General features: G+C 34.1%; 1 protein-coding gene across 6 annotated transcripts in view; it reads left to right on the top strand.

The window, feature by feature from the left end:
* Positions 1-600: 600 nt before the first annotated feature.
* Positions 601-27,500, top strand: part of LOC130818007 (protein PHYLLO, chloroplastic-like) — a 37,132-nt gene continuing 10,232 nt past the window's right edge. For 2 of the 6 annotated variants that reach the window (XM_057684023.1, XM_057684027.1), the window contains exons 1-15: positions 601-886; positions 965-1,168; positions 6,872-7,086; positions 9,224-9,341; positions 9,502-9,618; positions 15,067-15,168; positions 15,262-15,321; positions 15,452-15,520; positions 20,608-20,712; positions 20,782-20,976; positions 21,247-21,345; positions 23,445-24,008; positions 25,329-25,553; positions 25,999-26,289; positions 26,806-26,873. In XM_057684023.1, the coding sequence (XP_057540006.1) occupies positions 728-886; positions 965-1,168; positions 6,872-7,086; positions 9,224-9,341; positions 9,502-9,618; positions 15,067-15,168; positions 15,262-15,321; positions 15,452-15,520; positions 20,608-20,712; positions 20,782-20,976; positions 21,247-21,345; positions 23,445-24,008; positions 25,329-25,553; positions 25,999-26,289; positions 26,806-26,873 (2,591 nt within the window). In that variant the 5' untranslated portion in view covers positions 601-727. Of the gene's footprint in view, positions 887-964; positions 1,169-6,871; positions 7,087-9,223; positions 9,342-9,501; positions 9,619-15,066; positions 15,169-15,261; positions 15,355-15,451; positions 15,521-20,607; positions 20,713-20,781; positions 20,977-21,246; positions 21,346-23,444; positions 24,009-25,328; positions 25,554-25,998; positions 26,290-26,805; positions 26,874-27,500 lie in introns of those variants that run through there. The other 4 variants (XM_057684022.1, XM_057684024.1, XM_057684025.1 and 1 more) reach the window with 3 other exon arrangements.

Raw genomic sequence — 27,500 nt, 5'->3', positions numbered from 1 at the left:
ACAAAAACTAATTACTCATACATATATAATAACAATAAAATATGAAAAAGTAAGCAAAGAAAGTATAACTAGATTAATTATCATTAACAAATAACAAATAGTTAAACTAGGATTCAACTAACTAATCATGATTAATAATCCTAACTAACAGATAAAGGAGTCTAAATATGGATTAAGAAACTTGGCAAGAATTAAAACTTGAATACCAGCTACTACAATAAACTAAGCATGTTAAGAGTATTAAATCTTAAAATTACAATAGGTAAAGAGAACTTCATTTAAACATTATAGGCCCGTTTGGTTATCGGTATTAATTGGTGGTGATATGAATATTTGTTTTGTAAATTTTATTATATGTATTATGTCATTTCTATGGTAATAAAATTTTGGTCATAAAAAAGTTATTTTTTTAATAATTTTTATTACCACATAATATCACATTTTTAAATGATAATGCATTACGATAAATTTTGTGAAAAAATATAATTATTAAAAGAAAAAAAAACGACCAATAAACTTGTTAACATATATTTCTATAAAAATTACATTTTGTATCGATTACAAACTGACGCGTACGAGGATGAACAAAAATAATGAAGAACTCTAATGTTCCTCCAATTTCATTTAAAAAAACTAACGAGCAACAAACCTTATCTTGAAGACTAGAACTGATAATATCCTACTCTTAAAGCTCTTCGTCTTCCCCTTCCAAAAACCATCAAACACCATGAACAATCGCATACTCAACCAAAAATTCCCCAATTCAGCATCCCCAATTTTCCAATTCCGTAAACCTAAACCCTTTCTCTCTCCTAAATTGCCGTCCTCTTCCTCCAATTTCTATCTCTTGCGCTCTCTTCTTCTTCATCAAACTTCCATTATCAAGGTACTTTTCTTCTTTCTTTCCTTTCTAATCGTCTTGTTTTTCATGATTGGTTTACTTGATAATTGAGTTTAAATGCAGGTTAATCGGGATATGAATACGAATAAAATAGTTGATCCGTTTGGAATTGAGTCCTATGATGATGATTTGGTAATTGAAGCTTCTCTTACTCGAATTCTTCCACCTGCGTTGACGTTGGAGCATGGAATTGTAGCTTTGAAGGATGCGTTGCAGGAATTTAAGCTTCATCCTCCTTCTTCTTCTAGTGGATTGATTAGATTTCAGGTAACTTACTACTGTTGTTTCCTCTGATTATAAGTTGCTCTACTATATTAATTAATAATTGAATCATGTGCACCTCTTATTTACATGAAGTTGCAAATGGTATTTGTCTGACCCCAAAACCCTCTAAGTTGTAGTCACGCAATGGCATTGGGTTAATGTAGTAAATTAGTTGATTGCATGGACATTAGCTGAAAATATTGATGAACCATTCGAGCTGGAAGATTTTTATTGAATTCATGTTAGAGTCTCGTTTTGGGTGGTTTATCCCACATCGATGAATTAAAGATAGTTTGTACACTTTATAACTTTATATCTCCTTGGCTTATGAAGTTTCATGAAGTGTGTGCACCTCATATTTCCCTGATTATTTGCTCGCATTCACAATAAGTCTAGATAAACTTAACATCTCGGCATGGGCGAAGCCACACCGGGGCCGGCGGAGGCCCAACCCCCCCTTGCCGAAAATGTAATCCTTTGTAATTTTGGCTTCGGCTCTCTACGATCTTATTTGTCCTTCCCATTTGGAATATGGGAAGTGGACCAAGTTTGCAGCGGAAGATGTCGTTTGATATTTTGATTACACGCACACTTGTACAGACGATCAAGAACACACTTATCCTGATCAATTGGTTTGATTTCTAAGTAATCTTGGTTGACTACTTATCCTGGAAGAAGACACTGATTCCCCTAAGGAATGCAAGGCCTTAATCCTCACAATTCTCTCAATGATCAACGTGATCTTGAAGAAGTATGAATCTCTCACGGATTGAATACACTCAACCTTTGCAAGACAGAAACAACAAAACAGAAACCTTACTTGTTATCTGAATGCTCAATTAACTTTGATGAAAATTCATGATTGATTAAAAAACTGAAAACTACTTACAAAGTGGAGGAGAGCCTTATTTATAGAATTGGCTTCCATTTCTAATGGCTATACAATCAAGAAAAGGCGCCTAAAATCCTAATGGCTATTACAGAAAACAGAAGCTTTAAAATAGAACACGCTGGGTCTTTTGTTTGCGTTTGGGAACACCAAGCTGTTCCTTATTCTTCCTTTTCTAGATACAGAATTATGTATGCGTGTTTGGGAACACCAAGCTGTTCCTTATTCTTCCTCTTCCAGATACAGAACTAATATAGAACTATGCATGCTGAAGACCTGGTGGCTGTTCCCATAATTGTTCCAGGAAGGAACCAAGGAACTCATTATTGTTAAAGAGAGTCCTTTATTTGTAATAATTTGAATGAGTGAAATAATTAAGTACATTGAAATATGAAATCAGAACATTTGATGTTAAAGGGGTATTTGAAGGGTTTTTTTATTAAATCATTAAATTAAATCTAAAAATTACAATTACAATGCCCAATTACAAATCATTATTGGTTTTTTCAACCATTCAGAATCAAATACAAGGATTAAGGGCTGTTTTGAAAGATACAAAAAAATTACAGCCTTTAGACTACATTTACATAACAAATTCCAGCCATTTGATTACATAAACAAAATTAAACTTAATTTTATCCCTTACATTACACAAGTATAAATACCCAACAATGAAGATAAGGACACCATCAACAATCCAATTTCAGCGTCAGAAACTTAATTTCATATACAGCTACTGTACTCAACAGTGATACGTACACCATGTCCATATTATTTCACACTCGAAAATAGCAATACTAATCAACAACATTAATCAAAAAGTAGCTTCTTTTTTGCATTATTTCATAGAGCATTTATCAGATATGATTCTGAAAGTGGTCCAAGTTTACGTGGAGATGATGAAGTGGAAGCTTCAATTGAAGAAGTAAACCAAAATTTGGTTGAAGGGGACTTAAATGGTTGAATTGTAGATCATGAATTTGACGTAAATTTACCTCCACCATCCCTACAACCAAATGAACCACCAATTACACAAAATCAACCAAATCATCATAAGCAAAGAATTACCAACCAAATGCGACAATAAATATTGCTTCATTTACTTAACATCTCTGTTAATGGTGTACTACCTCATGGTTCAATAAACAAATAGCCGAAAAGTTCGGTTATAACCGAAGAAGCATCAGTTTTTTATGGAACAAGGCAGAAAAACAGAAGCAAGCATGTCAAAAATATGATTTGTATCACAACTATCATAATTGTGGTAGAAAAAGGGTCTCCGTTCCATATGCAAACATTGCAAGCATTCAAATGGGGGATAGAACTTTGGCGAGTAAATTAGACTTAGCACCATCCACGGTATGGAGAATGAAAAAGAGGGGAGATTTGATGCCTCATTCTAATGCTATGCACCTCGAAATATTGGAAGAAAACAAATTGGTAAGAATTCGTTGGATTCTTAGTTTACTTGATCATATTTTAATCACCACAACACCAAAATATAAACGTTTTTTTGATTATGTACACATTGATGAAAAATGGTTTTATTTATCAAGAAAATCACAAAGAGTTTATTTAGCAAAGAATGAACCAAAACCTTATAGATCCGACAAATCAAGTAAGTTCATTCCAAAGGTTATGTTCATGGGATGTGTTGCAAGACCAAGATGGAGTGATCGGGGACAATGTATCTTTGAGGGTAAGATTGGGATATTCCCATTCACGGAAATAGTTCCCGCACAACGGTCATCAAAAAAAAGGAAAAAAGGTGAATCGGAGACAAAGCCAATACAATCTGTTAACAAACAAACCACAAGAAACATGCTCATACATAAAATCATACTTGCAATCAAAGCAAAGTGGCAAAATGAGGGACCAAAGGTAATTTTCATTCAACAAGATTATTGTAGAGCTCATATTTCTCAAGATATGAAGAATGTCAATCATATTACCAACAAGATGGATTCACATTCACAACAACCACCTAATCGCCCCGATTGCAACATATTAGACCTTGGTTTTTTTAGGAGCATTCAATCTCTTATGCACAAGAAGATGCCAAAATCAATAGACAACTTAATTCGAGCAGTTCAAGATGCATACAATGAGTTACATCCTAAGACTTTAAATAATGTTTGGATGTCACCATAATACGTAATGAATGAAATTTTAAAGGCTAAGGGTTCCAACAACTATGATGTTCCACACAACAAGAAAAGCATCTTGAAGACAATGGAGACCTTGAAGAACAAGTAAAAGCACCTTGATGGGCTGTTAAGGATTGTATGTCCTTAGCATATAGAGAGGAATACATGAATAATATGTTTAGAATGAATGTTTGAAAGAACAAGTTGTATTATTGCTCTTTTATTTATAAGAAATAGTCTCAGTTTAGCCCTCATTCATCATCGAAAACATATATGATTGCAAATGAATAAGCAAATATGGAAGACTCATCATTGACAAATTCAAGAAATATGGAAGGCTCAGTGGGTTAAACAAATGACCAGAAATAAAGGGTTGCTGAAATAAGTTTACTTAGACAAATAATTCAAGAAACAAGGATTACAACTAATTCAAGCGCACAACTAATTCAAGCATACTTAGACAAATACCCAACGAATCATCAACAAACAACATGTTCTAGATTTTCAACAACATTACTAAGAATACCCAAAAATTACATCAACATTTACCAGCAACATTTTTACCAACATTACAAAGAGGCATAAAGATCAGCTAATTTCACATTTCTTTTTGTATTTTTTAAAGGAGTAGTAGTGGGTTGAATAGAGAGCCTTTTGAAGAAGATGACTTTTTTTTCTTGAAAACCCTTCTTGAATTTACCTTCAACCGATCTGGTGGTGTGTTTGGAGCTACCATCGGAGTAGGGGACTCTTTTTTAACCTCTTCTTTTCCCATAAGTATAGAAGAAGCATCATCTTCTAACTCTTTCAAAAATTCTTTTTCATCTTCAAGTGAACTTAGGGTCTTATGAAGTAGATCAATACTATAACTGTGAAATCTATCATTTTCTGAGCAAGAACATTGAGAACCCCATTCACATTCACCACCTCCTCTAGGGCTAGTTCTCAGTAGAGAAGTCATGAACAACAACCAAAAAAACTTTCGAAAATATTAAATCAACCAAAAATCACAAAATTACTCGTTTTGTAAAAGAGAACAAAACAAGAATTAAAATGTAGTGTGTATTAACATTCAACTTCAGAAAACGGGTAGATCTTAAGAATTTTGAAGATGAAAATTTAGAATTCAAAGAGAGAGAAAAGTTGAGAATGCAAATGAAGGACGTGGGTGGGTTGATGAAAATGAGTGGAAGTGGGTGGATTTATTAAAAAAGAGGGTCATGAATTATTGGGAATGCAAAAAGATGCAGTGCTCAATGGGTATTTTGGGGGTTAATTTAATAAATTTTGAGGATATTTTATGTAAATATGGGTTGGTGAGTGAGGTTAATTTGGTCTAAATTTATGTCCAAAAAAAGAAAGATTCAAAGTGGGAAGAACTTTGTGAAATTTCCTTTTGGGGAAAGTGGGAAGAACAAATAAGATCAGAGGGAGTATAATTTAAAGAGTGCATAATTGTAAAAAAATTACTATAGGTTAATGGTTGGGATAACATATTTGTAATTTAAGGTAATGGATCAAACCCAAATTTGAACTTTTATTTTTTAGTAGACTAATAAATTTAATTTATACAGAGTCTCCTCCGACATTTTAAAGGCCCTGAGCCAAAAATAAATTATGGGCCCTAGAATCTAAAATTACGTTCTAATTCATTTTGGTATTTATAAATTTGTTTATTAGTACTTTAATTAGTACAATTATATTTTATTAATATATATTAAAATATTGCTAAATTTTATAATTACGTGAAACCAACAACTATTAATCATAAATTTCAAATAGCCATTTTTTTTACGTTTTAAAGTTTAAACCACTATCATCACTTATCTTAATTGAACTAATAATAAAAGTAGTAAATTAAAAATTATCAACAGAGATTATATAATTAGCATAAAATAATAACAATATTTTGTTCACCTAAAATAATTTATACTAGTATATACTAATCATCCAATACAAGCTGATAATACAAGTTTATTAACCAATTTATCTAATTATCTTTTAAAAAATAGATCGAATGTGAATTCACATTAAACTTTAATATTCTTCTTATTCATTTAATTTTGCTATACAAAGCACAAAAAGCCCTCATTTTAATTTTAACCATATTGCAAAAATATGAGCCCCCCTATAAATCAGGGCCCTAAGCGGTAGCTCATGACGCTCCCCCAATCAGCCGGCCCTGAATTTATACTATAGTGTCATTACTTTCTATCTTTCATAATTCACATTCATCATTTTTAGTGTGTGTCTTCATATTTTTGCTATCTTAATTTTAATTGTGTTTTTTTTGGAGACTTAGAAGGCAAATATATGAAATAAAAAACACTTTTTTTTTTTCAAAAAGGGTAATTATAGGGAAGCTTCAACTCTATTTGTCAAATATAATTTTTGTTATGATTCAAGTTAATTTCTGTCTATATGATTCAAATTTTCATAGTTTAACTAATTTTTATTTAATAAATAACTTGCTAGTATATCAACAATTTGGGCCCCCCCTAAATGAAAATCCTGGCTTCGGCCTTGCATCTCGGAGTCTTTTTCTAAGGCATAATAATTACCTTAGCAATCGAGTTATTTTCCATGTGATGAATTGCCTGTTTTTCATGATCTTGGGAAACCAATATGTTTTTCTTGCTTTGTTTAAGCTACAATTGTTTTGAGTTACAGGTAGCTGTGCCCCCTAGTGCAAATTCTTTGAACTGGTTCTGTTGTCAGCCTGAGTCAACTGGAGTGTTTCCTCAGTTTTACATTTCCAAGCAATTAGATGATCCAACTTGTGAGTCAGCTTCATATAACAAGACTCGTGGGGTTTTTGGTATTGGCGCTGCAGTTTCTTTTCTACAGTCACCCTCTAAAACCAATGAATGGAATTCATTTAGAAGGTACCTTCATTCATTTATCTTTTTTATGCATCGTGAGATTTTATTGGGACTTTAGTAAACAATATAAGCATGCCTGTTTTGTCTTCTGAACTGTAATTTGTACCATAGTTTTTAGTTGGTGGCATTGAGAACAAAGCAGTAACAATAATAATCCCTAGTAAAATGTCTTTCACACATTCTGTGTCAATTATTATAAAAGTAAGTTTATAGGTTGTTAGTTATTACGTGGAAGAGATTACATATTTTTAATTATGCTATAATGAAAAGGGATGAAGAACTTGTAGAGAAAGGATTTAATCCAATTTCAGTTTTAGAGCAAATAGCAATTGGTAGTTGATATAGTGATGGGTTTATATTGAAAGATAATTGGACAACATTAATTTACTAAATCAAATTTACTCAAGTGAACTTATGAACTGTATCGAAACGAAATAAAATGTAAGAAAATAAGTACTTATGGTACTATTGCTTTAAAAAATTGAAGGTAAAACCTGATTATCTATTCACGGAATCAATGAATGTTTATAGACCTATCAAACAGTCCGATCATTTTCAGTCAAGGTTATTTTTGGCCAGGGCTAATTTAGGCCAAGTCATTTCGGGTCAAATGAGTTTTGGTTTCGATATGTTCGGGTCAACCCAACGGCTCAAGGGTTTTCAAAAATATATTTTTCTTATCACTAAAATGTTTCGAAAAAAACATAATTTATTTTGGAAAAGTCTCAAACTTTAAGTTTTAAGATGCCTATTCTTATGCTATGCTTCATCTTGGATTTTGGATTTTCACGATGACATCAAATTTTCAATTTTCAATTATTTTTACAATTTATTATGGTCTTTACAACCTTGCATGAGTTGCAGCAGTTCATGTTGTACTACCTCCATTTCTCTGTTTGTCTACGTTATTCTAGCTTATGAAGAAAAGCAATATCAAATGCATTCATGCATATGTAAAGATTTGTGTGGGGTAGGGAGGGAAAAAATTGTGTAAGGGGGACAAACGAGTCATATGGTTTACAGCCATTGTACACCAATAATGCTCCACAACTCTTTTCAAGCTGGAAAAATCATTATAAAACAATGCAATGTCAAAGAGATATTCATTAATTTAATAGGGTACATATTAATTTCTTCACCAATAAGTTAACACATTTCTTCTGACTAAAATCAAATGAACACTTGAGAAGAACCTGGAGACATTTAGAAGGTTTTCTTGTAAGAAAAAAATTTTCCTTCATTATTCAGATGATATTCAGTGCAAGGGTTGCTAATTAGCTAGTTATTCACTGAGTTGGATAATGATGACTGTAATGGGTGTGATTCGATGCTATATTGATAAGATCAAGGGGTTAAGATCCATATTGATTAGTGATATAAAATGTATAGAGTGACAAACAACACTACAACAAAAAAGATGCTAAAATCCCGAAATATGGGGTCAGTGACATCTTACATCATGAACAGAAACAAATTAATATATGAGATCTTCTGGGGCCAACGAGTTTTTAGAAGGATGGAAGACATAAACGAAGCATCAAAATTTAACAAAGGAATTTCAATTATGGACAGATTCTAAAGTATGATTTCGACCTTATGACCTTTATCTTACAAGAGTTATTTCTTGATCGTGATTGAACTAGAGAAGTGTTGGACTAGATGCATGCAACATTAACTCTATTTCCTCTATGAAAGGGTCATGAGCATTTAATAGTTTCACTGCTAAATAACAACTTATGCGTACATAATAAGGTTAGTTTATATAGGGCACACAAACAACTACTTTTAATTGAAGTTAAAATAATAATTAAAGGAGCTTAACATGATCCAAACTGCCCATTATTGATCTTAACTAGGTGATTCACATTCCATTTTCCATTAAATACCTTTTTCTTACCAACATAAAATACATGCTGCAATACATGAAGAATGAAAATTAAATCATCTGCTTAGATAACTACTACAATTCGATTATGACAGTAGCCTATCCTTTTGTAACTCAAATAACATGTCCCATATCACTCTTCATTTTTTGAAACGTTAATGCTGGTGTTCATTTTGCAGTACTAGCAAAAGTTTATAGTATTTTTAGCTTCTCAGAAATCACTTCTGATTACATAATACTAAATTTCTTTTGCAGATATCTCTTGGTCGATTCATTCGATATAACAGCTTATGGCTTCATTGATGTCAATTATGACGTTAAATCATCTTTAATGACGCATGAGAATGGTTCAATGTACTTTTTAGTTCCTCAGGTAACCTTGGATTCTATATTCTCAAACATTATTTTTTGCATTCCAATTATTGACATAAAGCCAATGACATCGACTGGAATTGACAATCAAGTTGTCTTTCATATTTTTATGGGTTCTGCAATTCGTGAACTGCTATTAACTTAGAAACTCTGTTTGCTAGATAGAGCTGAATGAATGTGAAGACTACTGCTTATTAGCTGGAACACTAGCTTGGAGTGAATCTTTGTTGTGTAATTTTGAGCAAGCCTTATACTCTTATGAGATATCTCTCTTTCAGGTGCATCTTAATTTCTGTGATTCTTTCTTCTAAGTTGCATTGCTATTTTCATCTTCAAAAATATCTTCGGCATATCTGAAAACAAAAGTTATTTGATTGTAAGATTAAATTGATTCCAATTAAATTTGAGTATAGAAATTGATTACTTAATACATTATCTTTTGGAGCTTCTTTCAACTAGGGTCTAGGATTGTTTAAACCTAATTTTATTCAGAAGAACATCACATTAAACTTGTTTCAACGACCCCTTATTATTGATGATTCTGCATTGTGTGTGGTGCGTACTTATAAGAGCTTGGATATTTAATTGTTTACTCTATTCAATAGACATATTGGGCCTCTAAGTTTCATTCCATGACCGCTTAACGATGTTTAGTCCTTGAGTGAGCGGATTCACATGTGGAACTAGTATTTTCTGAATATACGACAGCATTTACCTTTTCATGTCATAATTCAAAGATGCATTTCTTATTTTATGAACTGAAAATGTAAATACAAATGATGCTAAATGATATTTGGACACTTTTCCTATAATCTGCTTAGATAATATATCTTACTCCGTCATTGGAAATTCTGGTTAAACTAGGATAAGTTAACTTAATTGACTGTACAATTATTCTAATAGTGTTTCCATCATAATTAATCATGCACAAGAGTGTCGGGAGAGTCCCAGCTTATTCCATAATGTGGGAGGTCCAGATTTTCTTTGTCAATATTGTTAATCCTCATTAGGGAGAAAATTACTTATTACTGTATCATGCCTAACATGCTTGTTAGTACTAGAATATGTACTTCAAATAAATCTCACGTACGTTGAAGAACTCTTTTTGAACCTTTTCACGATGTCAGGTTTGAAGCAATTAAAACTACTTTGTCCATGCCTCAAAAGTAACTTCTCTTTGAATCTCTTCATCGAACTTTCGAAATATTTCTGCTTTTTAAGATATGCAAGCTTCTAACTTTTTTACTGCTTGATAGAGTGATAAATCCTTTCTACTTTTCATCATTGGACAATTTTCAAAGTGATGAAGTATTTGGATATTTTAGGAGAGAAGGGTCTTTTGAGAAGATGGTTGCATAAATGTTCATTTAAATATCTTGGAAGGTTTCCTTATCATATTGCATTTCTTGATGTAAAGGATTCATTAACGTTCGAGTAGCGGATACGCTTTTATTAGGTTTATATATAATGTGATTCCTGAAAGGAAATAAGGAATGAAAACCACTTTTGTAAGTTCTAGGCTATTCGAAAACTTTTCATAGTTAATAATTTTCCTTGTCTCATGAGGCCATTATTTACTCAATGCTCATTGTTGATCCCCGCAACAAAGACGTCTTGATAGGGTTCCAGTAACTCATCCTGGGATCACTAGACTCCGTAAATGAAAATTATTTAGTTTTCACTTGACCAACTACTAAAAACTAATAGTAGTGGTACTTTGAGTAGACATCAAGCTATATAGTCTTTGAATACAATCTAAGTTAATTTTTGTTGTGGGTTGGTTAGCTACGCCAAATGCCATTATGAACTTTAAACTATTGAATGATGGTAGAACAATCAAGATGACGACACAAGGAGGTAGGTTTTCGTGATTTAACAACACCATACTTGTAGGGTTCACTTAAGATGTCATTTGAAGGGAAAAGCAATCAATATAGATAGATAAGATATCATTGGAGTAGCAATCTAGTCTCTCTTTTAAGAACCCTAGATTACATTCAGCCAAAGTTCAGCACAAAAACATACCATCATTAAACATGAATTGGATATAGATGAATGAATAAATTTCTACTTTAGTTTCCTCTTTCAAATAATCAAAGTAGCATAAAGTCATGCACTCCATATATCTTACACCTATTTAGGCAATAAGCACGTTCAAACGCCATCACCAAATTCAACATGCAAGTGAATTTCAAACATGGATGTCATTTAGTCCAATCTTTCAATTGTGAACCATAAATTAATGAATATTAACATTTCAAGTATCTAACAAGAATCATAAACTTCATTAAATCTATGTAAATCACCAAAATTTTCCATCATCGCTTTCTTCAACCTCAGTCAACCTTAAACATGCTTAGGATGAGTTTTAACCTTGTAGAACTGTAACACCCCGGCCCTTCGGACCGCTGGTGACTACTCATGGAGACTGTAGACTGGCCCCACAAACCAACACAAGTCTTTTCAGCGCACTTTGGCCTCACTGTGCGCACCCGGGAACACTTCCCAGGAGGTCACCCATCCTAAGATTGCTCTCCACCAAGCACGCTTAACTGTGGAGTTCTTAGCAAATGGGCTCCCTAGAAAAGAAGATGCACTTTGTTGGTATGAGTAGTCTATCAATCATTTTTCAAGCTAAATCTAGGGTATTACACTCACCCCCACTTAAGAATACAACGTTCTCGTTGGAATCTTCAGGATCTTTTCCCCCACTAGGTGCACTGAGCACTATCAGCCACGGTCGCAGGGTTGCTCTGATACCATTTGTAACACCCCGGCCCTTCGGACCGCTGGTGACTACTCATGGAGACTGTAGACTGGCCCCACAAACCAACACAAGTCTTTCCAGCGCACTTTGGCCTCACTCGTGCGCTTTCGGGAACACTTCCCAGGAGGTCACCCATCCTAATATTGTTCCCCACCAAGTACGCTTAACCGTGGAGTTCTTAGCAAATGGGCTCCCTAGAAAAGAAGATGCACCTTGTTGGTATGAGTAGTCTATCAATCCTTTTTCAAGCTAAATCTAGGGTATTACAAGAACTAATTAAAAGTCGTAAATTCCGCAACTAAAAAGCAATGAAAAGCTCTAAACCTAAACGTAACTATAAGCAAGAAGCATAAGTTACATGAAATTCATGAAAATTTTCCATATTTCTTCATGAACATATTCCTCTTCAATCTCAATTTGCCATCAATATGCTTAGGATGAGTTTTCACCATCACGTAGTCGTGGAATTACTTGGTAGACAATAATTCAACCATAGCGCAAAATATCGCTCGTACCACTATATCACGTAAAGGATTTTAAGTTTATGACGAAGCTATATAGGCCAAGACAATTGTGAAAAACATCCGCCTTTTGCGATCATTATTGTGTGCTTGACTGAAATCATATTTTTGCATTATGAAGTTAACATCGATAAGGCGATAAGCAATCAAAAGCTCTAAACCTAAACATTAACCTCATTAATTTACAAGTTTATAATTATAATCTAGAGATTAAGCTATAAAAGTAACATGCATTTAAGAACTTAAAATTGTAACACATAGTTTCTTTGGGTTTAAATGAACTCAATAGAGATACATTCAGGGGGAGAAATTGTGGACTCTTAGTCCACATCGCTTTCTTTGCTGGTCTCTTAAGAAGCTCCGTAAGGTTAGAGATCTTCTAGCAAAACAAGTATTTAATCATCTGAAGGGTGGTTGGTACTCTACAAATACAGTTTATATTGTTAAGCATGAAAAATGAACTAAATGGGTTTGTTGTAGTATTTGATTCTGAATAATGATTTATGTTTTGGTTGTTGCTCATGGAAGACCTATTGAATTGGAGTGTGTGTGAATCTGCTGACTGCGCTATATGTGCTTCAGTGACTAAAATCAATGACCATCTCTTCAGTTTCTTTTTGGTAATGCATGTTTGACCAAAGTGATGTCTTGGCTTCATATATCTTGTGCTGCCCAGAATATTCAGAATTTTCTTAGATGTTCCAACTAGTTCAGCGTAAGGAAAGATGTCTTTTGTGCTGCTATTTGTTGCTTAATTTATTAGATATGGAAATTAGAATTAGAAACACAACTATGTGGGATAAATAATTTTTGTAAATTCACAATGTTGTGTTACAAATCAATTATGAGGTTAAAGCTAGGTATGAGAAATTTTCAGAGGTTGACAGTCGGTGGTTTGGTGATTTGTAATAGCTTGTTTCTAGCTTTTTGTGTTTTGTTGGTATGTCCTCTGTTTAGGCATTTTCATATGTTCTTGTTGTGTTCCTTGATTGCCACCCTGGTTTTTTACTGGCTTGTACGCCCTCTGTCCTTCAGAGTTTGCCCCATTTGACGAAAAAAATTCTCACAAAAAGTGGTCAAAGTGGACAAACTGTGAGGGATGCAATAGTAATGATTTTCTTTGTTTGGTGTTTAATTGAAATATCTCATTTCCTAAGAAAAACACAACTTTAAATTGAAAACTAAAACGTAAAGTAAGAGTGAGAACTATACTCAAAATTGCTTTTGATTGATGAACCAAGGGTACTTGAAACTTGAAATTACAAAATAAAGCTTAAGATGTTCAATGAGAATGTTCGTCAAGCACCAACAATGATATTCTCTTAAAAACTAGCTAAAAACACCAACTCCGAAACCATTAAGTGAAAGGGACTTTAATGAGAGTTCTCAAAATAGCTCTAAAATTAAGATCCTCTATTCTTTAGGAGAGAGAACAGAGGCTTCACGGAACCCTTGAAACTAGCACCTGGAGCATATTCCCTTTCACATAAGTGCTGGAACAAGCACCCTGAGCATATTCTCTCCATGTACATGGTATGGGAAAAAGTGCTGGGATGAGAACTTGGGATGCTCAAATGAGCACTCAGTCTAGAGCTCGTTGCAAGGTAATGCTGCTTTTCTGTGCCTTTGAGAAATTTATGAGCTGAATAAGTCTGCTCGAACGAAACTCCCTACATCAATAGGTGCAGTCATGAGCAGCATGTGTGCTCGAACAAGCACTGTAGGAATGCTGGACGCCTGCTGTACCTTTCTTGCTTTAAATTAACCATCGTTAAACCTTCATGCAAACCTAAGGGGCACTTCCATGAATCTATGAGAGCATTCACGTGTAGCCAAAATCATCCCCAAAAGCGTGGGTTGCATCCTCATGCGCCCCGAACAAAAGACGAGGGAGGAAAGAAGGAACAAAAGAAATAGGGGAAAAATACAAGAAAATGCTACACTAAAATGCACGAGAGAACCTATATGCAATCTAACTAAGCCTAGTCACAAAAATGTGCAAAAATGAGTGAAAGAGGGTTGAAATGGTTAGAAATAACTCAAAATAAACTCAAAAGCTACTGTAAGAGTGAGATGATCTCACTCATTGATGACAACAGGTGTCGGAGGAGAGAGAGTGGAATATACACTAAGTAGAGAGAGAATGGAAGATATATTTTTCCAAAAGAGGAATAATGAAAAGGTTTAAAAATCAATTATGAACACATAGAATGCAAATTCCAGACATCTATTTGGAATGGAGTGTGTGTTTTCATTTCCATTTTGTATTACCATGATCTTAATTTATGACCTAATATCAAATGGGATGTCAGTGTCTATACTGATGATGCATACTGATTATGTTCAGCTATGTTTGTGTTTTATTTTTCACCACTTTTAGACATTCTTTGCCGTTGGCTCATTACTTTATTTAAACATTATACTTTTGTTTCTTCTAGGCAATCAATCATATACCAGCTCCACTGGAGAACTGTTGTACAAACTTCATACATTCTACTGTGCAAAAGTTCAATATGGTTGAGGATGAAAAAATGGAAATGGTATGATTTCAGCTTGCTTGTAAGAGATTTTTATGCAACTAAATAAATTGATTTGCTTGATATGCTTACTATCATGAGTTATTTTTTTGAAAGGTTTACGTGGAAGCCTCAATATTAGGAAATTGCAATAGCGCAGCTAGTGTTGTGGAAATGGTATCCCCTTCTTCCTGGTAATGTTTTTGCATGGTACTGCAGCATTCTAAGCTTATGTCTTTTTCTTATTAAGTGGATTTTCAAATGTTTTTGATTTTAAGCTTTTTAACTTGATTCACATTTGATGCAGAAAAGTATATCTTCTTCACGTCAATTTTGCATAAGACTTTCCCAAGAAAGTGCAGTTTCTAAAAATATGGTATGTTACTATTATTTTTCCGTTAATATAATGTTCTTTCTTTGTTAAGTTTTTAATGCATGATCACAAATAGTGAGAATTATATCTCATAAACTCTATATGGGCATCCATGTCTGAGAATAACCATCCTAGTCCTCCAGTTTATCTTACTGAAACGACTTGATCAAACTCTGCTGTTTTGCTAAAAATAACATGTGCATGTTTTTGACTATGCCTGTCAGTTTTCTTATGCTTCATGATAGACAATTTGGTGAGCAGATATAGGTACAATATCTTGATGTTTCACGTATTGGACCTATCTTTCCTTTTATATGATTTTCTTATATGAATATAAATATTTCAACATTGCCATTTTCCCCTTTTCTACAAATTTATGTTGCTTGTTCTCTCATTAGTCTTCCATGACGATCACTTCTTCAAATGTCAAATATTTTTCTATCCTTAATTTAGTAAATTTTGATTCCGTGGTTGCAAGAAGAGGATATTATTCTTCTCTTAAATGATAAAAGACTTCTCACAAATTAGGGACAACATATTTGGGTAAATAACTCAGATATGTCTTATCTTGATAAATTATGAAAAAGATGAGACTAAGGCACAAAGCTAAATGTACCCCTAAGGATTATAGGAAAATTAAAACAAATCAAAATTTGACTTGTAATAGTAAACAGAAACTGCCTTAAGTTCCTAACTAGATACCGCTTCGGGAATTATATGTAATGGATTTCATCTTTCCATGGGCTAGAATATTGAAACAGATAAAAGTACTTTGAATTCGTGTGATTAAACATAAAATTTTATTTTGTTTGAATTTGGTGGATAGAATGCAAATTTTACTTTGTCCAGCTGGAAATGGTGTTCTTTTTGCCATTTTGAGGTTATCTGCATCCGAATCCTAATTAAGATTGCATAATGGTGGAGAGCATTCAAATTGCTCGATGGAATTTTATGATCTTGCCCAACTATTAGTTTATGTCTGTCATAGCTATCAGTTTAAATTACAAAACGTCAATATTTTGATGCTGCATTTAGACATTTTCGACAATCAACGTTATAACATTTAAAACCACTTTGTTTTTACAAAGGTAAGGCTGTGACAATTGCGTACATCTGCCCCCCCCACCCCACCCAAAAAAAATCATGCCTAGGTGATATCCGAACTGGGAATCACTTAATGATATTGAGATGATGAAATATTGTCGAAAATTGATAAGATATACTCAAAGTGGTTTTTTTTGAGTAATGAAGAAGTCATAAAATTGTATCTAAAATAATAGGAGGCAGTGTTTGCTTAAAATATGACAATAACATTGCTAAATGCCAATACGGTCATCATTTTTCATCTTAGAAGTTGGAATTAGTTAAATATATATATTTGAACTTTATATATTTAGTTACTATAAAATTAAGTATTCAATAATTCAAACCATGAATCGTAATAGTTTAATAGTTAATACACATATGCATGGGCAAATGTAACAAGCAAAATATTAATACTAATCACATATCATGTCACAAAAAAATATTGTGAATTGTAAGATGTTAGAACAGTACTAAGTTCCTCTCCCTCAAACTCTTAATCTAGTTATTTTTGTGAACACTACAAATATTAAATTTCTACATAGAATCGACATCATACTAATGTTTTGGAACTGAGATTTTAACAATCACTGTCATAGTTATTCATTTATTCTATAAGCCATTAGTGCTCTACTCCTCTAAATAAACGTTTGTATCAGTTCCTTTGCTTTCCCTGTTGCTCCTCTGCTCTTTCAACTCGTAATATTTGACACAAAAATTGAGAGTAGATTAAGGTTGAGATATAAAGAGGAGACATATATGATTAGAAGAGAAATAGGATGAAACTATAACCTATAACAAAGTGTTGCAACTAAGTAAAGCTCATGAAGTATCATAAAAAATATATCCAACCAAACAAATATACAAGGCTTTGGTTTTTTTGATTATACGTTAAGAGTTATATGTAGGAATGATGGGAGAATCTTTTAATTATGTTCTTATGTTTTAGGGATGCCTTATCGCTATTCTTCTACTTTCTTCATTTAGCCATCAAAACTTTCATCAAAATTTGAAAGAATAATTGTATCCAAATAAGGTCACTTCCTTGTTTTTTCGGATCAATTACCTATTATTGCCTTAAAGTTTAGTCATTTTAGAATAAACAGTCTCGAAGTTTTTTTTTTACAGACAACAACCTTTAAATTACCAAACACGACATCGATACAGCCACTTCACCGGATGACTTGCTAAATGACCGTTGACCAAGGTAAATGACCTTTGACTTTCAATTAAATTCATTAATCTAACCTAATTTACCCAATTACCCCCAATTAGACCCTTCTTTCCCAACCTTTCTCTAACCCTCCTCAATCACCACCATTTTCCCACTCCAACACCACCACCATTACCAAGAGCCTCCTTAAAATCTGTCAAAACTTCATGTTTTCAACTAACCCTCAAAATCTGACAAAACTCCATGTTTATTTCTTTGTCAAAGACAATTCATTTAACCAATTTATTGGCAATTAACATTGTGAAAAACCACGATAAAGACGTCAAAAGAATCTCTGCCAACCGCATAATCAAGAAAAAAAACAAGCAAAAATGGAAAAAGGTGGTGAAGGAGAAGAAGTGAAGATCAAAGTTGTGACATTGAAAACCATTGAAGCAACCTCTCAAACTTTCAAAGACTATGGTCAAGTCATTCAATCTTCTCTTGACAGTGAAGATTTTGGGCTTTATGATGCTAAGCTTGAGCTTTGCCGTGGGACTCCTAGCTCTTGTTTCTCTCTTCATTTCTAATTTATAGGGTTTTTGGGCTTTTGGGTATTTTTAGTTTTTTTGATTACCTTTTTATTTCTTGTTTAAATTGCTGAATTTTCCCTGCTACAATTGTTTCTTTGTTCTATTGTCGGATATCTTGAAGTCTAGAAATCCAACAGATGTAGAGTGTGAAGGATGAGAAAAGGGGGAAAATGAGAAAGAATCGACATTGGAAAATCGTTTGTGATAGCATAGAATTGATGTTCTAACAATGGAAGCTTGTTCTACAAATCGTTTCGCCTCCACATCTTGTGCTTCGCTTTCACTCCTGCCTTTTTTGGTACTGGGTTTTAGATTTTATGGAAGTAATTGTTTCATGAACAAGGGAACACAAACTTTGGTGGAAGGGATGTTCAATAGATATTTTTTTGTTGATGGGTTGTTATTAAAAGAGGGGTTTTAATGGTAGTGGTTGTGGTGGTGGTGGTGGTGGTGGTGGTATTTGCGTGGGACAATGGTGTTGATTGAGGAGGGTTAGAGGGAGGTTGGGGAAAAAGGGTTTAATTAGGGGTAATTGGGTAAATTAGGTTAGATTAATGAATTTAATTGAAAGTCAAAGGTCATTTACATTGGTTAACGGGCATTTAGCAGGTCATCCGGTAAAGTGGCTGTACGATGTCGTATTTGGTAATTTGAAGGCTATTGTTGGTAATAAAAACTTTGAGGTTGTTTATTCTAAAATGACTGAACTTCAAGGCTGTAGTGGTAATTGATCCTTTTTTTTTTCTTCAATTCACACTCATTGTTTGCGATTCCACTTTAGCAAGAACCCGCTTAATTCAATCCCTTGGCCCTACTCACCTCTCTAACCCACCCGCTCACTCATCCAATTAAAAGAATACCCCACTAACTCTTGTGATATCAAAATACATAGATAAGCACAGTATAAAATTCTCTCTAAAAAATATTTACCAAGATAAGTGTTTAAACTTTATTGAGGATAGATGGAGTACCTTTTTTAATACATTAAGTAACTTTCTCTTTTCTGCTTTGGCTGTGCTCATAGTTGAATTAATTTATGTCAAAAGTCCCTTAAGTGTATCTTTAAGATGATGAATAATAAGGACCTGTTAATGATTCAAATATGATCAAGTGGCTCTGATGGTGAAGCTGTCACATGATAAACTGTTGCATTAAATGCAGCAGTCTAGTAATCTGTTGCATTCATGTTTCAGATAATCAAACTTGAGATTGATAGTGCTTGTTTCTTCATAAGTCCAGGACATTCACGCCAGCAATGCAGAGTACAAAATATTGGATTTCCTTAAGCTATCATACGGTTCATACCATAGATGCCATCAATCCAGTCTTTACATGAATGTTCTGCATGCAGAGGGATCTAGGACTCACAGGCAACCCTACCTCGTTACATCACTGTAGGATTTCACTATTTTTTCCAAACCTTAGTTTGAAAAGCATCCACTTATCTGTTTCTCAGTCTGAAGTCTGAACAACAAAAAAGGCAATGTTTATTCGTTTTTGTCATTTTAGTACAAATCATATATAATATGTGAGCACTTTTGATTATTGAAATACTCCATCTTCAAAAAATATGCCTATCTTTTCAGGCACGTAGTTTTAATAGTGGGTATTTGTTCATCAAGGACAAAAGCATACATTAGAGTGTGATTGAAGGTAGTGAGTAATTTTTATTGAGGAATATTGTGGATGTGAATCACACTAGAGGACTACCCATCCGCTTTGTATGGGCTTGTGGTGACGAACACGGTGATGCGGTAACGGGGATGATGCGGTTAAACAATGAAATATTGCTTGTAACGACCTAAAACATGGTTTTATGCCTTACGATGCGGGTGATACCTTTACTGTACGGGGGATACGATGCGATACGATTTGACCTTGTTTTTTCACTATGGATGTTATCATGTTCGTGGCCACACATGAGATTTATAACCTCAACTAACTACCTTATGAAGTTCTTCTGTTCTGATCCCAATCCATTATATATTTTACTTCTGCACCCAAATTGAATGCTCTTAAAACCCTCGTTCATGCTTGATTTTAGTGCCATTTAAACTTGGACAAAGAAAACTAGGGAATATGGTTAGTTTTTTATATTGAAATTGTAAATCGAATCTTACATGGAAACAAAATCACAACCCTAAAAGTCTTTTTTATACAAAGTGAGCAGTCTGCAGTTGTTTAGTTGCAGTTTCACTGACACTTATGCTGGACTAGTTTTATCTAAAACCTTTCTCAAAAAATGCCTTTATGTTTACCAGTTGGATGATTCCAGTGAGACAAATTCTATCCTGCAAGAGTGTGCCAACATCAATTCTGTCTGGGCATCACTTATAGTTGAAGAATGTTCTCGACTTGGCTTGACGGTGCGGATTAGTGTCCCAATTAGATTTGTTTGCAAGGGTGTACACACACCTGATCTTTTTTCATTTTAGTATTTTTGTATAGCTCCAGGATCAAGATCGTCTCCTCTTGCTGTTGCAGCATCTACTCATCCTCGCATTACTTGTATTGCATGCTACGATGAGCGATCACTTGCTTTTCATGCCATTGGCTATGCCAGAGGGTCTCAGATACCTGCTGTTGTTATTACGACGTCTGGAACTGCTGTTTCAAATCTTTTCCCTGCTGTAAGTTGCTCAAAGTTTAGTTTCTTATTTTGAGTATATATGTGAGTTTAGTTTCTTGGTTTTTATTTCCTGATATTAAGAACTGTTTGCGCTTAGCTTTGTTGAGAAGTTGAAGTGTGAAGTATAAACTGATCAATCCTGTAATATGTTAACGTGTTTGATGTGTAGTTTTGAGGATATGAGCTCCAGAGTCCAGACATAAAGATTTTGGAAAGTGGGCTGGGCTTGAATTTCTTAAAACAACTAATTGGCTGATGTAATGTGTCTCAGGTTGTGGAGGCTAGTCAAGATTTTGTACCTCTAGTACTTCTCACTGCTGATCGCCCATCAGAGTTGCATGCAACTGGAGCAAATCAAGCAATAGACCAGGTCTGTTCGCTCATTAAAACATAATGTGATAGGTTTTACCATGTCTAATATGGTTTTATTTCCTTATATCTAGTCTTTGAAAGAAATGATGTTCTTGATCTGGGATGTATTTCCTGTCCAATATAAATCGTTCAATGTTAGTCTATATATATATATATAGGAAGAAGGTCAAGTGAGAACCATCCTTATATGAGAACCATGAGAACCAATCTGCCTGATAAAAAATTGTTACTTTTGTACTAAAAAGGTGTTACTTTTAGGGAAAAAGTGTTACTTTTTTTTGAAAAAAAGATATACTTTTAGGCAAAAAAGTATTACTTTAAGAAAATTTTTTTGAAAAAAACTAATAAAATGGTATTACTTTTGAGGCCACATCATTCCACTCAAGAAGCACATATGTGCATATAGTGCAAAAATACGATGTTGCTCATGGTCAGTGGCACCGTTTCTGAAACAACTTTTTCTTTCAAGACAGATGCTTTAATGGTTGTCGAAGTCTATATTTCAATCACAGTTACCCAAAAACCTTTAAAATATGGTCGCGTAATGGTGATGTGGGCGATACTACTCACTATGTGCATCATGGCCATGAATATTCTGTGTAAAAACAATATATCTAACAAGTTCAGGTGATGTGGTGTGTATCTTCAAATGTTAATCATGTCAACTATCAACATCTATCACTTGGGTCTTTATCTTTCCACATTTCTTGGGTTCTTGTGACCATAAATAATGGTGAAGCATAGAGAGCACAAAAATATTAATATACTATAATAAAGTTGGGGATTCAAAGTTTTTGTTAAAATTATACTACTGTAATTATGATTGACTAGGGCTATAGGGGACATTTTTTAAAGAGAATAAGTGAAAAACGATGCTATATTAGAGTTCGAACAATGTGCTTCAAACTCCAATATTGCCAAGATCGAATGTATGAGGTTTTGTGACAAACAAATTAAGCTATCAATGATATCGATGTTTGTAGGAGAAAGTAAAGCAATAAAACGACACAAAAAAATTTAACGAGGTTCACCCAACTTAGGCTACGTCCTCCGGTGTGTAGTATCTCTTATATTATCAAAGGAGTTCAAAGAACTCTCAAATATGGAGAAGTACAATAGAGAAGAGATATAGGCTAGTGTTTGGCTTGGGTGTATTTTGTGGATGATTACAATGTGTGAATGATAGCTCTCTATTTATAGGAGAGACCTCACTAGGTAACATTAAGTACATTAAAACTATGAATAAATGATAATGAAACATCCCCAAGTACTTGAAGAGTCAAAAACAGCATCCTAGGAGTATCAGAGACTTCGCTCAACCACAACAGAGGTTCGCTCGGTCGAGCGGTTTGGTCGAGCGGGCTGCAGGAAGTTTCTAGTTGCATTCTGTATGCTTGCTCGACCCATTCTAAGGTCGCTTGACCGAGCGAGCTGGTCGAGCTGCACTTCAGAAAGCTTCTGACAGTATTGCTTGACTTTGCATTGTAGAGCATCTTGAATTAAGCCTTTACACTTCTTCATTAAGTTCCATAACTCCCATGATTAACTCATTAATTCATACTTTAATCATCATCATAAACCACAATCATCAAGACTCATCTTAATACACCCATTCATGACATACTTATGGGATTCCATCCCAAGAGTCACCACATGAATGCACCCATCAAATGTGCACTCAAGTCACACCATTCATAACAATAAGGGTGTTTGTCAAGATTTGAGAATGATAGTGAATGTAAATTACAAAAACAAGTACGAAAAATGAAATATGAAGGGACTGTTTGTGCTATATTTTATACCATAAATTGTCGTCATTTCATTCATGGTGTCTTCATCAATATCCTTTCAATCAAACTCCTTTTGTAATATGAAACATATCTACCTACTGTAACATAGATATATAATTGTTGTCAAGCTCATTTGGTTACTTCATAATTTATTTATTTTTTTCACTTTATACTGACGTCTGATGCAAATTGGCATATTTATTTCAGGTAATTTGTTTAATGCCGAGCAACTATTTAATATCAAGCCAGAATCCGGTTCTTTGATTTTTCAAGAATGGTTAAATACTTTTTTGCATGATATATATAGGTGAACCATTTTGGTTCTTATGTGAGATTCTTCTTCAATTTTCCGGCACCAACTGATACTATTCCTGCAAGAATGGTTCTCACAACTGTTGATTCTGCTGTGTATTGGGCTACCTGCTCACCACGTGGTCCCGTTCATATCAATTGTTCTTTCCGGGAACCACTGGAAAATAGTCCAAGAAATTGGATGAGAAGCTGTTTTGATAAAATGGATTCCTGGATCTCAAGCACTCAACCTTTTACTAAATATATCAAAGTGCAACCTCATGCACACAACGCCACAAATGTCTTAACAGCTGAGGTTGAAAAGGTGATTAAGAATAGTAAGCGTGGGCTTTTAGTGGTTGGTTCAATACACAGCGAAGAGGAAATGTGGGCTACTCTTTTATTAGCTCGGCATCTTTCTTGGCCAGTTGTGGCAGATATTTTGTCAGGCTTACGGTTACGAAAGTTATTAACTACGCATCGTGAATATGAGGCGAATTTTCTTTTTATTGACCATTTTGATCATGTGCTGCTCTGTGATGCAGCCAGGCAATGGGCGGAATTGGATGTAATTATTCAGGTAATTTTTCTGTTTGCTTATATATTTTTTTTTTATCTTTGAAAGATTTTAGGTGTTAGAGAGTCTGAGCCTCCTTTCTGTATTTCTAATTTCCACACTTCTTTTCTCTCTTTCCTTGGTCTTTGGCGTCATCTCTGTGGAGCCACTAGCCTCTTCAATGTTCAAAATCTCTCTAAATTTTGCTATCTGATATTATAGCACAAGAATCCTTTCCATGGAAAAAAATCGTGGTTGCGGATGCGTTTGCGAAAGCAGTAACAGCGTCGTGGAAAACAGCTATAACGGAGAAATAATGCAAATCCCGGCCGATGCGGTGTGATTTAAAAAAAAATCACATAAGAGGAGTTTTGAACTTATAAGTGCATTTTTGTTGTTGAACTATTAATATTATGCAATAATATGCAACTAGCTATTATAATTGCAATATATGAGTAACTATATTTCAAGTGAGTGTAATAATCGAAGTTAATGGGTATTAATGAAATTTTAACAGGAAGATAAATAACGCTGTAACAGTGAAATATCCTTATAACGGTAAAATAACGGACGTCACACGTTACTTAACGGTCAACGCAGCATTTTGACCGTGAAATTTCATGCACCGTTATATAACGAGATTTAACGTCGCGACAACTTTCAAACAGGTTATATAACAGGCGTTACGTAACATAACGGAGGAGTTTTTATTCCATGATCGTTTCTAACTGCCAATTGGCAGACAACTATCTGTGGTCACCCCTAGTGCGAAAATAAGTAAGGTGTGACCTTAAATGATCATTGTGGTAACTAGTTTTTGTGGTTGGAGAATCTTTGGGAACCTGAAATCCAGCTATTATTTCTTATGAGTTTCTCTATACTTTTTTACTGAAGGAATTTGGAGAGCTGTTTTAAGCTGCAATTTGCTAGCTTTTGTAGCGTTACAACAGATTTTCCAGTTAAGATTATTGAAAATTACTTGAAGCCTACCATAGTACCATTGCTTTCGATTATTATTTTTCAAAAAATATTTTTCAACAAGTACTGGCCTTTTCTAGTGTCGCTTGCTATTCAACTTGTCAAAAGGCTTCTCGTTTTTTTAGTTCGGAAAGGAATACATTACTTGCTGCATGTGAAAAACTTACTCGAGGTTTATGTGGGTTCAAGGAAGTTTTGACTTTCCAAAATTTTCCTGTATTCTCTTTTATTTATGCGCAGTCAAGCTAATGATGTCTGATGTGAATATTATAAGGTGTAGCAGTAATTTTTTATTCATAGGACTTATTTAGTCTGATTCTCATTGCCTATTATTTTTTTTTTTGTATAATTTTGTATTGTTTGCAGATTGGGAGCAAATTAACAAGCAATCGGATTTCTAAATTTTTGGAAGAAAGCTTTCCTTGCTCGTATATTTTGGTTGACGGGCATCCTTGTCGACATGATCCCTCACATATAGTGACCCACAGAATTCAGAGCACAATCTCTCAATTTGTTGGATGTCTGCTGAAAGGTACCTCTCAATGTACACACAGAAAATGGAACAGATTTTTGCAAATCGTGGATTCTGCGGTAATTGGTCATCTCCTAAATGCATTTCTTACAAACATTGTTTCTGTTCTCTTCTTGAACATTCATCTTGGATTTGGCAAGGCTGTAAGCTTCTTTTAAGAGTCAACAATTTCAATATTAAAAAAAACCTTGTTTGTAGACAGTATATTTGGTTAAATGACTACTATTGTAGTAGTGTCTGACAGAAGCAGCATTTTCTGGGCTGTCTCAATCATTTTCAGGGTCTTGAACACAACCTAGAAAATGGTCAGCTTTTAATTTTTTTTCTTTCATGCTATTCACACCAAGAATCACATTTTCATCGTAACTCGTAAATAACATTAAACAAATCAATATTTCTGACAAGTTTGTACACTAGTCTCTTTTTCCTTGGTTAGGATTTGTAATATTTCAGTTCCTTTGCCTTTTTGTATATCTTATGTTTTGATTGGATGCTCTGTTTCAGGTGAGCTGGGAATTATCATTCCAGATCTGCTCTGAGTATTCACTCACTGAACCTTATGTCGCCCATTCAATTTCAGAAGTAATTGTCTCTGAAAGTGCTTTGTTCATTGGAAACAGTATGGTTATTCGTGATGCTGACATGTATTCTCAAGGTGTTGTAAATTGCACCAATGAAACCTCTCAGTTATTATTACCATGTCAATCAATACACATCGTGGGCAATAGGGGAGCTAGTGGTATTGATGGTTTGCTGAGTACAGCAGTTGGTTTTGCTGTTGGATGCAAGAAAAGAGTAAAGATTCTTTCCTTTATTTTCGGTTGCTAAATTATGATGTAAATGCTAGTTGTTACATAGCTTTGTGGATCATGTGTAGATTTAACACCTTAGTGATTAGCATATAGGACCAACACTTTTCGTGATCAGGTGGCAAACACCTATATTAAGATGGTGAGCTAGTGAAGAGAATTCATTTATAGCTTTGTGGATCATGTGTTAGATTGAACACCTTAGTGCTTATCATGTAGGAGTTTCATTTCCACCTTTAATTACTTAGTCTTTTGAACAAGAAGAGTACATGTCGTTAATAATTTTGATATGCATTTTGCTGACTTACGTTAGCTAATAATTTTAGAGAACATGAACATTCAACTCTGTGTTCATGGAAGTTGTTTCTTTATTGTCTTTAATTAATTAATGATTCTAAGTGAAAACTTCAATCTTCATAGGTTCAAAAGTTGCACTTGATAATCTAAGGTGTAATTTTTTTTCTGTAAAATTATGTAATTTGATATCCAATTGATATGTCAGGTATTGTGTATATTAGGAGATGTTTCTTTTCTTCATGATACAAATGGGTTGGCAATCTTGAGCTCAAGGTATATATCTTGTTCGTTAGTGTTTCCTTTTCTTTGAAATGCTGTCTTTTATTTGCTTATATATAACCACAAACGCCAAATTGCAGTCACTTTCGCTCTGAAATGGTCACCATATTTACTTGGAAAACTATATATCCAAAAGAAAAACAGATGACACAATTATCTTTAGTTTTTTAAGGATTTTTTCTTGTTCGCATTGCTGTTCCCGAAATGTGCCTTTGGCACATGGATCTGGCCTAAGATATATGAACATGCATCTGGATACTGGAGATGATAAATCTAGCATTCGAGGTTCGAGCTTTAAGATTTATGAACAGCCTCGATCTTGAAGCTGCTAGCTAGAGCCTAAATCTATGAGAAATTTTATGCTTCTGCTCTATAGCTCTGTTTGTTTCTAATAAATCTGCTCTATATACTCCCTCCATTCGCTATTAATCTTTTGTGCCATTCTTTCTTCTAGCTCTGGTTTGTTCTTGACCCTGCCAGCAATAGGACCTAGGCTAAAGAGTTTCTGACTACAACTTGCTATTGTAGTAATTTTATTGCTGGTTAGGTTGATCGCTTGCGTACAATAATTTTCAAACTTAACGTGCCTTTGTATCAAAACTTTAGTGTCTGAAAATTGAT

This window comes from Amaranthus tricolor, chromosome 7 (assembly GCF_026212465.1).
Source record: "Amaranthus tricolor cultivar Red isolate AtriRed21 chromosome 7, ASM2621246v1, whole genome shotgun sequence".
In the NCBI taxonomy this organism is placed as follows: Eukaryota; Viridiplantae; Streptophyta; class Magnoliopsida; order Caryophyllales; family Amaranthaceae; genus Amaranthus; species Amaranthus tricolor.
This window is presented reverse-complemented; position numbering and strand designations above follow the sequence as displayed.